Source organism: Martes martes, assembly GCF_963455335.1.
Source record: "Martes martes genome assembly, chromosome: 7".
Lineage (NCBI taxonomy): Eukaryota > Metazoa > Chordata > Mammalia > Carnivora > Mustelidae > Martes > Martes martes.
Window position 1 is genome coordinate 72498783 of NC_137894.1, and position 12616 is coordinate 72511398.

Sequence of the window (12616 nt, forward strand, 5' to 3'; positions counted from 1 at the left end):
AATGGCAGTAAGTACCATTTATATAAAAAAATCTAAATTATGTTAAAGACCTTAATTTTTTCTATGAACCAATCCAAGACCATCATTATTTATTGTAGCAGAACACCTCAAGACAGTCTCCCTTGAAAGTAGTTTGAGGGGCATCTGGGTGGCTCAGTTCGAACCCTGGGTATAGAGATTACTTAAAAATAAAATCTTAGGCTCAGTCGTTAAGCATCTGCCTTCAGCTCAGGTCATGATCCCGGGGTCCTGGGGATGAAGCCCCACATCGGGCTCTCTGCTCTGCAGGAAACCTGCTTCTCCCTCTCCCACTGCCCCTGCTTGTGTTTCCTCTCTCACTGTCTTTCTACCAGATAAATAAATAAAATCTTAAAAAAAAAAAAAAAAAGGTAGTTTAAGAAGCTCTTCTAAGTAAGGGTGGAGGTCTTCTCCTTCTGTTCTCAGTTTCTGACTTTGATGCCATCAGGGCCCTGCCTTGCTCTAAGCTAAGTGGACTGGGAAACTTGGTTCCTTGGAGTGATCTCTTCCCACTGTCTGCTTTCAGAGAAAAAAGTGACCCTCAAATCACACCAGCAGGGACCAGGAATACAAGTGGCTTGTGTCCTTCCCCGTAACAGGGCTAGATGCCCTGCTGCTTTATGCTAACCACCCCACTGAGAGCCTTGGTGACAGAATCATCCCCTACCCCTATCCACCGTGGTGTCCAGCCGTCCTTGGGATATAACAGTTCTTCGAAAGCAAGCCCAGATTTAATCCATGTCTGCTCTCCAAGAATGAGGCCTCTAAGACTCTGGGCAGGCAGGCCGGTACTCCCACCTCCAACTCTTAGCGTAAGCATTACACATTTGTTTGTCTGGATCCACTCAGCTCCCCTCCTCACCCACCTAGTCTTTGATGTTCTTCTTTCATCTGTGCCTGAAGGAAGCATCATCACTTTATTCAGGAGATAATCAAATATAACACAGGGCCGACACTGACAAATAGTTGCACACAAAATTATATAAATCTGCTCCACTTCCCAGAAGAGACTCAGTCACTGTAAACAAGGAAGAAAAACCAGGATGGTGCCTAGCCCACTGCAGTGTTTCAAGCAAGCGTCCCCACACTCCCGGAGTGAAAGTGGGCCTGAGGTGGAGGTGGTCTTTTCAGCAAGAGGAGGGGGAGGCCACACCCGTATGGAAGTCCACCTCTGGACCCCCCGAGAGACAGCGGTCAGCGGCAGGCCTTGTTAAACTCCCGGAGGGCCCAGCGCTTGTTCTCAGTTGCCTGCTTGAGGCAAGTGTACTCTTTTACCAGCCTGTCAAACTCCTCCCCAAGGACCTCGTAGGTGCTCAGGACCTGTCGGGACTTCTCCATGTCCTGCTCTTGTAGGCGAATGGCCCCCTCCAAACGGTCCCTATATGCCCAGGGAACAGAAGATACAACGTAAGGATCTGGCTCCTCAGCAAGCAGACAAGAACGTGAACACGTTAACATGAACGGGTGTGGAGAGTGTGGGACCAGCCCTGAGCAGCAGGACCAGGCCCTTGGGAGTTCTCACCTAATGAGACGATGAACTTCCACTTTCTCAGCAGTGTAAGTGTCGGACAAGATCTTTAGCTCCTCCATCCTGACAGAGGGAAGAAAGAAATGCTGAGGGTCCCTGATGGCAGCAGAGTTAGGAACAGGACACGGTACCTGCCCGTGGTCAAGACGTGTGCTAAGCAGGGACAGGAAAAGCAAGATCCCTCTGAATTCCTGAGTAACGTATCTCACAAGAAAGCACCTACTTCAGGCTTTAAAATAAGACTCAAGGGGCACCTTGGTGGCTTAGTCGGTTGAGAGTCCGACTCTTGATTCTGGCTTAGGGTGGTGAGACCCAGCTCCAAGTTGCACTCAGCCCAGGGTCTGTTTGTCCCTCTCCCTTTGCTCCTTCCTCCCCCTCCCCAACCACCCACTGGCATGCTCCCTCTCTAAAATAAATACATAAATAAAATTTAAAAATAAAAGAAGATTCAAGAATGTTGAATGGGGGTATCTGGGTGGCATAGTCAGTCGAGTATCTGACTCTTGGTTTTGGCTCAGGTCGTGATCTCAGCATTGTGGGATAGAACCCATAGTTGGGCTCTATGTTCAGTGCTGAGTCTGCTTGGGACTCTCTCCCTCTCCTTCTGCTCCTTCCCACCACGCATGCTTTTGAGCTCTCTCAAAATAAATAAATCTTTTGTTTTAACTGAGACTCTCTTTTTATTTATTCATTAAAAAAAAGATTTTATTTATTTATTTGATAGAGAAAGAGACAGTGAGAGAAGGAACACAAGTAGGGGGAGTGGGAGAGGGAGAAGCAGGCTTCCCGCTGAGCAGGGAGCCTGATGCGGGGCTCAATCCCAGGATCCTGGGATCATGACCTGAGCCTAAGGCAGACGTTTAACAACTGAGCCACCCAGGTGCCCCTCAAAATAAATAAATCTTTTTTTTTAAATATTTTATTCATTTATTTCCCAGACAGAGAGAGAGCACGCAAACAGGGGGAGCCACAGGCAGAGGGAGAAGCAGGCTCCCTCCTGAGCAAGGAGCCTAATGTGGGACTCGATCCCAGGGCACCGGAATCATGACCTGAGCTGAAGGCAGACGTTTAATCGACTGAGCTACCCAGGAGTCCCAAAACAAACAAACAAACAAATAAATAAATAAATGTTGGACACTTCTGGGTAATCCAGTGGCTACCACTGCTGTGTGGCATTAACCAAAGACCATAGGATGCTAGGCATGGCAGACAGGAAAGAGAGTTGAGGGAGAGGGTTGGATGCGTTGGTATGTGAGACAGAGTTCCTGAGACCCACAAGGGTCATACAGCTCACCTCAGCTTAAGGATCATGGCAGTGCACTTGATCTCTAGGTACTGGGCATTGATGCGGTCCAGCTCGGACTGAGTCTTCAGCCGGTGCTCCTGAAGGAGCCTCTGTAGCAAGGCAAGGCAGCGCAGAAGCACCTGAGCCCCCAGGAGGCAGGGAGAAGGCAAAACCACAAGTCAGTAGAAAAGAAGGCAGATCAAAACTCTTTGGCTCCCCCAAAAGAGTCTCTAGGGCCAGGATAAAAGACAGAGGGGGCTATCCCAGTCCCCTGACAAACCTGGGAATAGGTGGCACTCTTCTTCTCAAGCAGCACCATCTGCTCCTTCTGCTGGCTCTTGGCATCCTGGCACTGCTGCTTCTCACCCACTAGGACCTCTGCCAGTTTCCACACCTTTGCTGCCTTCAAGGTTTCACCATCTGAATCTGGGCAAAGAGACAGAGGACTGGGGCACCTGGGTGGCTCAGTCAGTTAAGTGTCTGCCTTTGGCTCAGGTCATGATTTCAGGGTCCTGGGATTGAGCCCCACATCGGGCTCCCTGCTCGATGGGGCACCTGCTTCTCCCTCTTCCTCTGCTGCTTCTCCCCCACCACCACTTGTGCTTTCTCTCTTGCTCCCTCGCTCACTCTCTCTCTCCCTCAAATAAATAAAATTTTTTAAAGGTTTTTTTTTTTTAAGATTTTATTTATTTATTTATTTGACAGACAGAGATCACAAGTAGGCAGAGACGCAGGCAGAGAGAGAAGGGGAAGCAGGCTCCCCGCTGAGCAGAGAGCCCGATGCAGGGCTCAATCCTAGGACCCTGGGATCATGACCTGGCCGAAGGCAGAGGCTTTAACCCACTGAGCCACCCAGGTGCCCCAAGATTTCTATTTTTTTTTATATTTTATTTATTTATTTGATAGAGAGAGATCATAAGTAGGCAGAGAGGCAGGCAGAGAGAGAGAGGGGGAAGCAGGCTCCCCACTGAGCAGAGAGCCCGTGCGTGCGGGGCTTGATCCCAGGACCCTGAGATCCTGACCTGAGCCGAAGGCAGAGGCTTAACCCACAGAGCCACCCAGGTGCCCCAATAAATAAAAATCTTAAAAAGAGAGAGAGAGAGACAGACAGACAGAAGACTAGACAGGAAAACCCGAATTGCTATTGCCCTTCTGAGGCTATTTTTCAGCGCACTATCCCATATTTAGGCCTACAAATTCTCTTTAGGTTTTCTCCTGGTGTCCTATTAAAATGGCCTAGTTCTCATAAAATTCTCTTCACTCTTACCCTTATTTTTTATTTTTTTAATTTAAATAATCTCTACACCCCACATGGTACTCAAACCCATGATCCCGAGATCAAGAGTCACATGCTTTTCCAACTGAGCCAGCCTCGTGCCCCTCACTCCTACCTTTAAGTCCAGATTTGGCCCTTCATTCTTAAGGCATAGAAATGAAGATAAAGGGAATACCTATTAGCCTGAACTTTCTTCCCTATTCCATTCCAATTCTCTAGAGACGAATGAACTCAGCCGTCCCTGCAGTAAGAGGACACTTGGTACCTTGCTGAATAAAAGTTCTCACACAATTCCTTGCCTGTATTCTACCAGCAAGGAAGCAAACAAATAAGCATCTCCAGTGCTTCCTAGCTTCTGTCCCAAATCTAAAATTCAAAGCATTATTTGCAGAAGAGCAGACCAGGGACCCTAAAGGTCTGTTGTGAACAGAGCAGAGTGCCAGCCCTTACCTGAATTGGGGTCATGGTAGCAGAGTAGGGTGAAACATTTCTTTTTGAGCTGCTCCTCCACTTCCAGTGGGAGCCGAGCTCTCATCCACACAAAATCCTAGAGCCGCAGAAGCAAAAAGAGAGATGCAACACTCTCAATGATGGTAACACTCTCAATGATAACCAACAAAAATGCATCAAGAGACAACAGGGAGATTCATTTTTATTGGCCTATCAAATTTGCAAAGAATAAAATGATGGTCAAGACCCCATGTTGGGGCGCTTGGGTGGCTCAGTGGGTTAAGCCTCTGCCTTCGGCTCAGGTCATGATCTCAGGGTCCTGGGATCGAGCCCCACCATCAGGCTCTCTGCTCAGCAGGGAGTCTGCTTCCCCCCTCTCTGCCTGCCTCTCTGCCTACTTGTGATCTTTCTCTCTCTCTGCCTCTGTGTCATATCAATAAATAAATAAAATCTTTAAAAAAAAAAGAAAGAAAAGGTGGGGAACTGGCAATACGTACCAACATGTTTAATGTATATATCCTCTGACCAGTAATCATACAGAGGCAAATACACCTATGAACGAGTCTGTTACTATCAGTGTGGTTTCTAAGTGCAAAAATGTGGAAACAACTATATCTGTCATTAAGGTTAAGCAAACTATGCTACATCTATACAATGGAATACTTTTTTTTTTAATGTAATCTGTACCCCCTCCCCCGATGTGCGGCACAAGCTCATCACCCTGAGATCAAGAGCTGCAAGCTCTACTCACTGAGCCAGCCAGGTGCCCCCATACAATGGAATCCTATCAGTGATTTAAACTAATGATATAGAGGCACCTGGGTGGCTCAGTTGGTTGAGCATCTGACTTTTTTTTTTTTTAAGATTTCATTTATTTATTTGAGAGAGAGAGAGAGTGAGAGCGAGCATGAGAGGGGAGAAGGTCAGAAGGAGAAGCAGACTCCCCATGGAGCTGGGAGCCCCATGCGCGACTCAATCCCGGGATTCTGGGATCATGACCTGAGCCGAAGGCAGTTGCTTAACCAACTGAGCCAGCCAGGTGCCCAAGCATCTGACTTTCGATTTCAGCTCAGGTCATAATCTCAGGGTCGTGAGACTGAGCCCTGAGTCAGCTCCATGCTCAGCAGGGAGTTGGCTTGGGATTCTCTCTCCCTCTGCCTCTCCCCTCATTTGTACTCTCTCTCTCAAATAAATAAATAAATAATTTAAAAAATAAACTGATGATATAAGAACACTGAGCACAGACATGTGCCTGGCACTGTGTTAAGTATGTGTTAGAAGTTATCATCTTATTTACATTTATTTATTGACTTGAAAAAAGTCCCAAATATATTAAGTGAAAACAGATTACGTTCACTATACAAGCATAGAGGCTACAATACCATTTATGCTGAGCTGTATATGATATACTGTATTTATTTCTAAATGTAGAATTTCAGCTTTTACTTTCTTCTAACATTTTTCTTATTTATTTGAGTTTGGCCCACACGAATGTGTATCATTTTTACAAAAACAATAAAGTGTAACAAAAAAACGTTTAAATATATGGGAGAAATTAAGCCATTTCACTTTTTTGATCCCAGTATCTGCTCACCCCCCACCTCTGAGGGGGGCATGAGCTCCAGAAGGTCCGCCTTCTCCAGCCCCAGCAGTGGAGGCATATCCCTCTCCCGGCTGGGACCCAAGAGTCGTGTCAGTTCAGTCACGAGTAGCCGCTGTTCAAGAGTCTCGTGAAACTGAGAGAGAATAAAAAACAAAAGAAGTTACTATACAACTTCTCCCACTCCACCTCCTCCATCCTCATAAACCACTTCTTCACACATTTTCAAAGTCCTCAAACATGTTATCCCCTTCAGCTGCCAGTGCCTTCTCCTGTCAATCTTTCTTTTCAAAACTCTTGACAACACACCCACCTCTTCTGCTATAACTACAAAATAACTACAATAGACACACAGTTTATTTCTTCTTCTTTTAAAAGATTTTGTGTTTTAAGTAATCTCTACACTTGGGGCGCCTGGGTGGCTCAGTGGGTTAAAGCCTCTGCCTTCGGCTCAGGTCATGATTCCAGGGTCCTGGGATCGAGTCCCGCATCAGGCTCTCTGCTCAGCAGGGAGCCTGCTTCCTCCTCCTCCTCTCTCTCTGCCTGCCTCTCTGCCTACTTGTGATCTCTGTCTGTCAAATAAATAAATAAAATCTTTAAGTAATCTCTACACCCAATGTGGGGTTTGAACTCACAACCCTAAGATCAAGAGTCACAAGCTCTACCCACCGAGGCAGCCAGGACCCCCGGGTCCATTTCTTCTTTGATAACTATTACTCGAAGCTCCTATTTCCCCCAGAGCATACAATGAGGTGAAGCCATAGTTGGCTTGGTCATTCCTGCAGCTGGTAAGCACCCCCTACTGCATCTCTCCTGCTTCACCTTTTTGTCGTCCAAAGTTAAATTTGTGTCTTGTGTCTTCACATAGTAGTCCACAAGCAGCTCTTGAATGACCCTCTGTAAAATCTCAGACCTCAGCCATATTGTCTTATGGAGTCGAACTTCCTTCCATGCCTAGGAAACCAAAAAATCCCAGGTAGGAACCTCTTTCTCTCTTGAAAGATTTTTCCTTTCTCCTCTCATCCCTCCTCCCAGGGCTCTTACCTGCGCCTGTTCCTTTGCCAGGGTGAGGCTTAAGCCACTCTCATCCATGTGCTGTGACAGACCCAGCAGCAGTTTGCTGAAGTGTGGGTTCCGTAACAGGTCCTCTTCACTCAAGTTACAAGGAGGAAGCTGTTTGCTGCATACTTCATGGGATGTCCCCCACAGGGGCAAAAGAAATTAAAAAAAAAAAAAAAAGCAAAGAAGATATCATTATATTAATTGAGTATCACTCTTAGCTTAATACTCACTTCCAAAAACCTCTAGCTTTTTGGTAGGGAAGTTTTCGAAATATAACGAAATGTTAAAAAAAAAAACAAAAACCCAAAAAACTCGAGGCAATAGTCAAAGGTAACAAGCACCTATATATACACACAAACACATGCACATAAAGATATTAATGAAGAATTAGGGAACGAGTCACTAATGAAACCAAGAGCTTAGAAAATGAAGTATATTTGGAAAGTAATAGACAGAGACAATCAGGAAAAAGGAACCTTTTAGTAGGGGTCACCATAGTACTCCAAATGTCTCATTCACACAGAATAACTAGAATTCTTGAGGAAGGGGGAAAAAAAACCCAAAGGTAAAGTTCCAACTTTGGCTGTGTTCTCTAGTTGCATAAGCAAGACTGCAAGAAGGTATACTCAGGACTAACTAAAAAACTGAACTAAATTCTTTTTTTTTTTTTTTAAGATTTTGTTTATTTATTTGAGAGAGAGAGAGAGAGAGAGAGCATGAGAGGGGAGAGGTCAGTGGGAGAAGCAGACTCCCTGCTGAGCAGGGAGCCCGATGTGGGACTCGATCCCAAAACTCCAGGATCATGACCCGGGCCGAAGGCAGTTGCCTAACCAACTGAGCCACCCAGGAGCCCCCTGAACCAAATTCTTAGTGTAAAGAGAGCTGATTAACCCAAGTGGATTCAGAGCAGCACACACATGAGAAAAAGTGCAAGAAATTGGGATCCTGTGGTTATTCCATCAGCCCAAGGGCCTCTCTTTCCATCTCTTATTCCTACATGCTTTCTGCTGTGGTCTTCTGTTTCATTTCTACTTACCAAACAATCAAACTTTCATTCTTTGGACCATGAGAAAGTCCTTTTGGAAAAATAAGAACTCGGGCGCCTGGGTGGCTCAGTGGGTTGAGCCGCTGCCTTCAGCTCGGGTCATGATCTCGGGGTCCTGGGATCAAGTCCCGCGTCGGGCTCTCTGCTCGGCAGGGAGCCTGGTTCCCTCTCTCCCTCTCTCTCTGCCTGCCTCTCTGTCTACTGTGATCTCTCTCTGTCAAATAAATAAATAAAATCTTTAAAAAAAAAAAAAGAAAGAAAATAAGAACTCTCTCTTTTTTCTCCCCCTCAGGCACTGAAAGATCAACATGGCAATGTTCAAAATATAGAAGATTCAAGTTCTTGAAGGATTCAAGATATAGAAAGGCTTTGAGATAGGGAAAGAATTCAAGATACAGAAGGAGTCAAGATATAGAAAGGGTTTGAGATAGGGGAAGAATTCAAGATACGTAAGGAACTGAGATTTGGGAGTACAAGATATGAGAAAATTCAAGACCCAGGTAGGAAGGAAGCCTTCACAGAGTTTGCTGGCCACTCTTCTCTTCAGGTTATGCCTGCTGACACAGCACGGAAGCAACTTGAGTTTTTAGTCTACTGCACAGGTGAGTACTTAACAGTACTTAACAGGAGCCGGTGTGGTCTGTTTTCTAATAAGAGAGTGTCCAAGATTCTTCATGTATCCTAGTTTCCCCAGAAACTTCGGATTTCATGTGACAAACCATACTGGTGAACTTTATAAATCCTTTTTATTATAGAAAGCAAGAATTTGGCTCTGACCTCTCTGGGTAAGTCATCAAACTTCCTTCAAATGGCCTCCTTACCTTGTTGGAGTATTTCCATCCCTTCTCCGGGTAAGCAGAAATCCCCGGATGCCATCTGATTTTCTCGAAATTCTTAATGTGTGGAACTGAGTGAACGAGAACAAGAAGTGAGTAAGTTGGGTGGCTTCTTCAAAAAAACTACCTTGGGTTCACATTTCTGTTGTCTGCAACCTGGGGAGGAACCACAGGGAAGCCTCTTACAGGGAGAGACTATATCACACACCCTGGGTCCCAAGCTCCTCTATAAGTTTTAAGGGCAGACTTGTAAGTGGCAAAACAATTTGCATTCTAAGCACATAAACGTTTCCACTTGTTCCAAGCTGTCAAAAAAGGAGCCTCCTTCGGAAAGAAAATTTTCCAATTCACTAAACAGAAGGATGCTCCCCTCCCCTCAACATTATGTCTAAGTTAAACCTGAGCTGCTGCTTTCCAGTTATGAGTGAACTGCGGAAAGGGGGGGGGGGTGTCCAATGTCCGCTTTTTTCCCCCCAGTCAAATAACTCCACTATCAAATTCCACAAAATAGTTTCTTGAGCTTCTTTAACTTGTCCTTTCATCTAAAATCTGTTGGTAGTTTTTGATCATTAACTCTAGAATCATCCTTCAGGAGTGACAAATCATTCCACACTTGAACAACAACTGCTTTTCACATAACAGCATTAGTAGGGAGCACCTGAAGGAAAGAGCATGACAAGAAGACTGACAGAAAGGTCAGTACCAAGAGCAAGGCAAAAGTGTGGTTAATGCAGCTGAGGCTGGGATGGGAGCTGTCAGGTGTTTTGCCAGAACACGGAGTACACTGAAAAGTATGACATCAACACAAAGGGGAAGCAAAGGTGGGCACTTTGTGGACTCTGGAGACTAAATTTTTCCCTTGAGGTGATTTTCCTCTTTTTTTTTTTTTTTTTTTTTGCTCCACCCACTCCTCTCTGTAAGATATCAACTCCAAAGGGCAGCTGAGTCTCCCAAAGCACAAGACATCGAAGGTTATTATGATTTAACACTTTAAGTTCACAGAACATTTGGTTTACTCCCTCGTTTTATGAGTAGCATCAAAGTAAGTACTCATTTATTTTGCAACTTCGCAGAGGGGAACACAGATGAGGAGTCGGAATGCTAAGACTTAATTTGCAGCTCTGCAGTTCCTTCTTGGTGAATTTAAGGGAAACGTTGTTGGGGTTTTTTTTTGTTTTTTTTTTTAATGCCAAACTTTTTTCCACCTGCAGAACGGAGGTAACGAATCCTGCCTCGGCTGAGACACCAAGAATTAACAACACAATCGACCTGTCAACAAAAGCCACTAGTTAGTTAAGCCCAGTGTTTTAACAATTCTGTTTATCGTTGACCTAAGTTCTCCAGGCAAATTTCGCACACTGAAATGAGGACCAACACAAATTTTAAAAATCAGCTGTTCTTCCCTCCCTAGGGGAACTGCCCACTTGGGTTTTCTTGGGGTGCCTTTCTTTACCCTTTTAAAATGTTACAGGGCGTGAACGAAGGCGGCGATCAGGCTCGATTCTCCACCCTCTGCGCTCAGACGTGTTAAAACGCTGCTACAGGGACCCAAGCATTTAAATGTTCTGACTCAGGCGTCTTTTAAATTCTTAGAGCTGTCTTTACACGCTGCACTGAACGTTAAATTGATTTTACAGGTATTTTCACAAGATGTGACCCTTACAGGGCCCGAGATGAATCAAAATGCAGAGCGGGCTCTCCGGCGCCTACTTCCCTTCCGTCTGGGCAGCCAAGGATTCCCAAGGGCGAGGGCGGCCGCAGCGGACAAGGGCCGGCACTAACCCTCCCAGCACTCCGCCTCCCCTCAGCGCGGCCCGCCGACTCTCCGAGGCAAACCTGCACACGCGAGGGCAGCTGAAGCTCCCGCGGCCGTGCGGAGCCGGCTGGGGCGAGCCGGCCCGAAGCGTCGACACCGAAACCACGCCCGGGCTCCGGAACCTCTCACTCGGGCCGGCCGCTGAGGCTGGGGGAAGATAGGCCCGGGAGGACCGCGCGGGAAGGTCGGGGGAGGGGAAAGGCCCGAAGTGCGCGCGAGTCCTCCAGAGAGGGGAAGAGGGGCGGGGCCACGCTCGAGGCGGGAACGGCGGGTCCGCCCCGCGCCGAGCGCGAGCCCTGGGTCCTCAACGCCTGGGAACCCGGCTTTTAGAGTGTGAGCCGGAAGGGGCTCTTGACCCCCTTTTCTGAGTACCTACCCCTATGCTGAGGGCAAATGTTGAGAAAAATGGTAATGATTGCTCACATTTATTGAGGGCCTACAGTGAGGAACTGTGTCAAGCAAGGGTTTACTTGCCATTTCTCGCTTAGATCTCTTGTAAGTTCCTACAGCGTCCTATGAGGAAGTCACAATCATACCCATTTTACAGAGGGGAAAACTAAGGCGCTAGGAAATTAAGTAACTTGTTTGAGGTCGCAGCTCACAGCTTCTAAACTTGACTTGGTGGCCCTCTGAACCTTCCCAGACCTGCTGCCCACACTGATCCTGCCAGTCTCTTCGCTCTGGCACAGCCCCCTAGGTCAGCTTTTTCTCTAATTTCCTGCCCCAGGCTCCTCTAACCTCTCCATTATCTCTCATCCTTCAGCTCGCTAGCTCTCTCACTTGTGCTCTCTCTTGCTCTTCCTCCCTCCCTCCTACCTTCCCTGCCTCCTTTTTAAACTATAGGGGCTTTTATTGTTTGCTTAAGAATAAATCTGGAGCTGAAAGTCCCAGAGCTTTTTAGCAGCTCTGTGGGCAGTGTTCTTTGTAGTTCTCTGTATTTCCCTCATGGTCACAGGGTAGTTGCAGAAATCCAAGAAGCACATCCAACTCAACAGCATCCCAAGCAAGAAGGAAGGAGAGGAGCCTTCAGTCAGGGAAGAAAACCTTTCCCAAAGTACCCAGCAGACTTTCCCCTATGTCTCATTGGCCAGACTGGGTCACTGGCCATCTCTAGACCAATGAGCTAGATGTCTTCCATTTGCCCCCCAGATGCACATTCTGCTTTTTGACACCCTATATAGACCAGTAAGTATTTCAGGGTTCCATATTCTCTGACTGCTTTCAGCCAAAGAGGGATCCCAGCAGGAGGTCGCGTGGCAGGAGGGGGACAATTACCTCTGACACCACTCCCACCTTCTTTTCAAAGTGGACTGGAATGTAGTCCTTAAGGGAATTATTTCAAAAATAGTATTTGATACTAAGTAAATTACACTAAGTTTCTTAAATCTCTTGCATCAGAGAAGCTGATAGTCTGGGGTGGTGGGGAAGGAGCCTCGGTTAGGCATGTAGAGTGGTAAAGAGTTTCATCGTTTCCTTTAGTACCAACTAGAGAGTTCCACTAGCAATACTTAGAGGAATAGTGTGATCCAGAGCAGAAATTTTATATCTCTGGTCATCTTGTCAGCTGCCACCTTTCATGCTTAATATTAAAGTGCTGTCATTTTCTACGGCTTTTAAAAATCATTTATGCTTCCTCAGCTCTGTGGTGCAGCATCATTAAATATCAGGCATAATGTTCCTAACAAACGATACTTGGAACA

General features: G+C 46.3%; 1 protein-coding gene across 4 annotated transcripts; it reads right to left on the reverse strand.

Moving 5' to 3' along the window:
- Window positions 1-851: 851 nt before the first annotated feature.
- HAUS4 (HAUS augmin like complex subunit 4) lies at window positions 852-11150 on the reverse strand. 4 transcript variants are annotated; one of them, XM_080808844.1, is made up of 10 exons: window positions 10937-11150; window positions 9086-9171; window positions 7202-7344; window positions 6980-7111; window positions 6159-6293; window positions 4558-4654; window positions 3112-3257; window positions 2841-2971; window positions 1541-1609; window positions 852-1396 (listed from the first exon to the last, which is right to left on the reverse strand). In XM_080808844.1, exons 2-10 carry the CDS (start codon window positions 9138-9140, stop codon window positions 1213-1215), a joined length of 1092 nt encoding a protein of 363 aa, XP_080664970.1. In that variant the 5' UTR covers window positions 9141-9171; window positions 10937-11150; the 3' UTR covers window positions 852-1212. The 4 variants fall into 4 exon arrangements, with proteins under 4 accessions (XP_080664970.1, XP_080664969.1, XP_080664971.1 ...); XM_080808843.1 differs by having other exon boundaries at window positions 10764-11033; XM_080808845.1 differs by having other exon boundaries at window positions 10554-11015.
- Between the last annotated feature and the right edge of the window lie 1466 nt (window positions 11151-12616).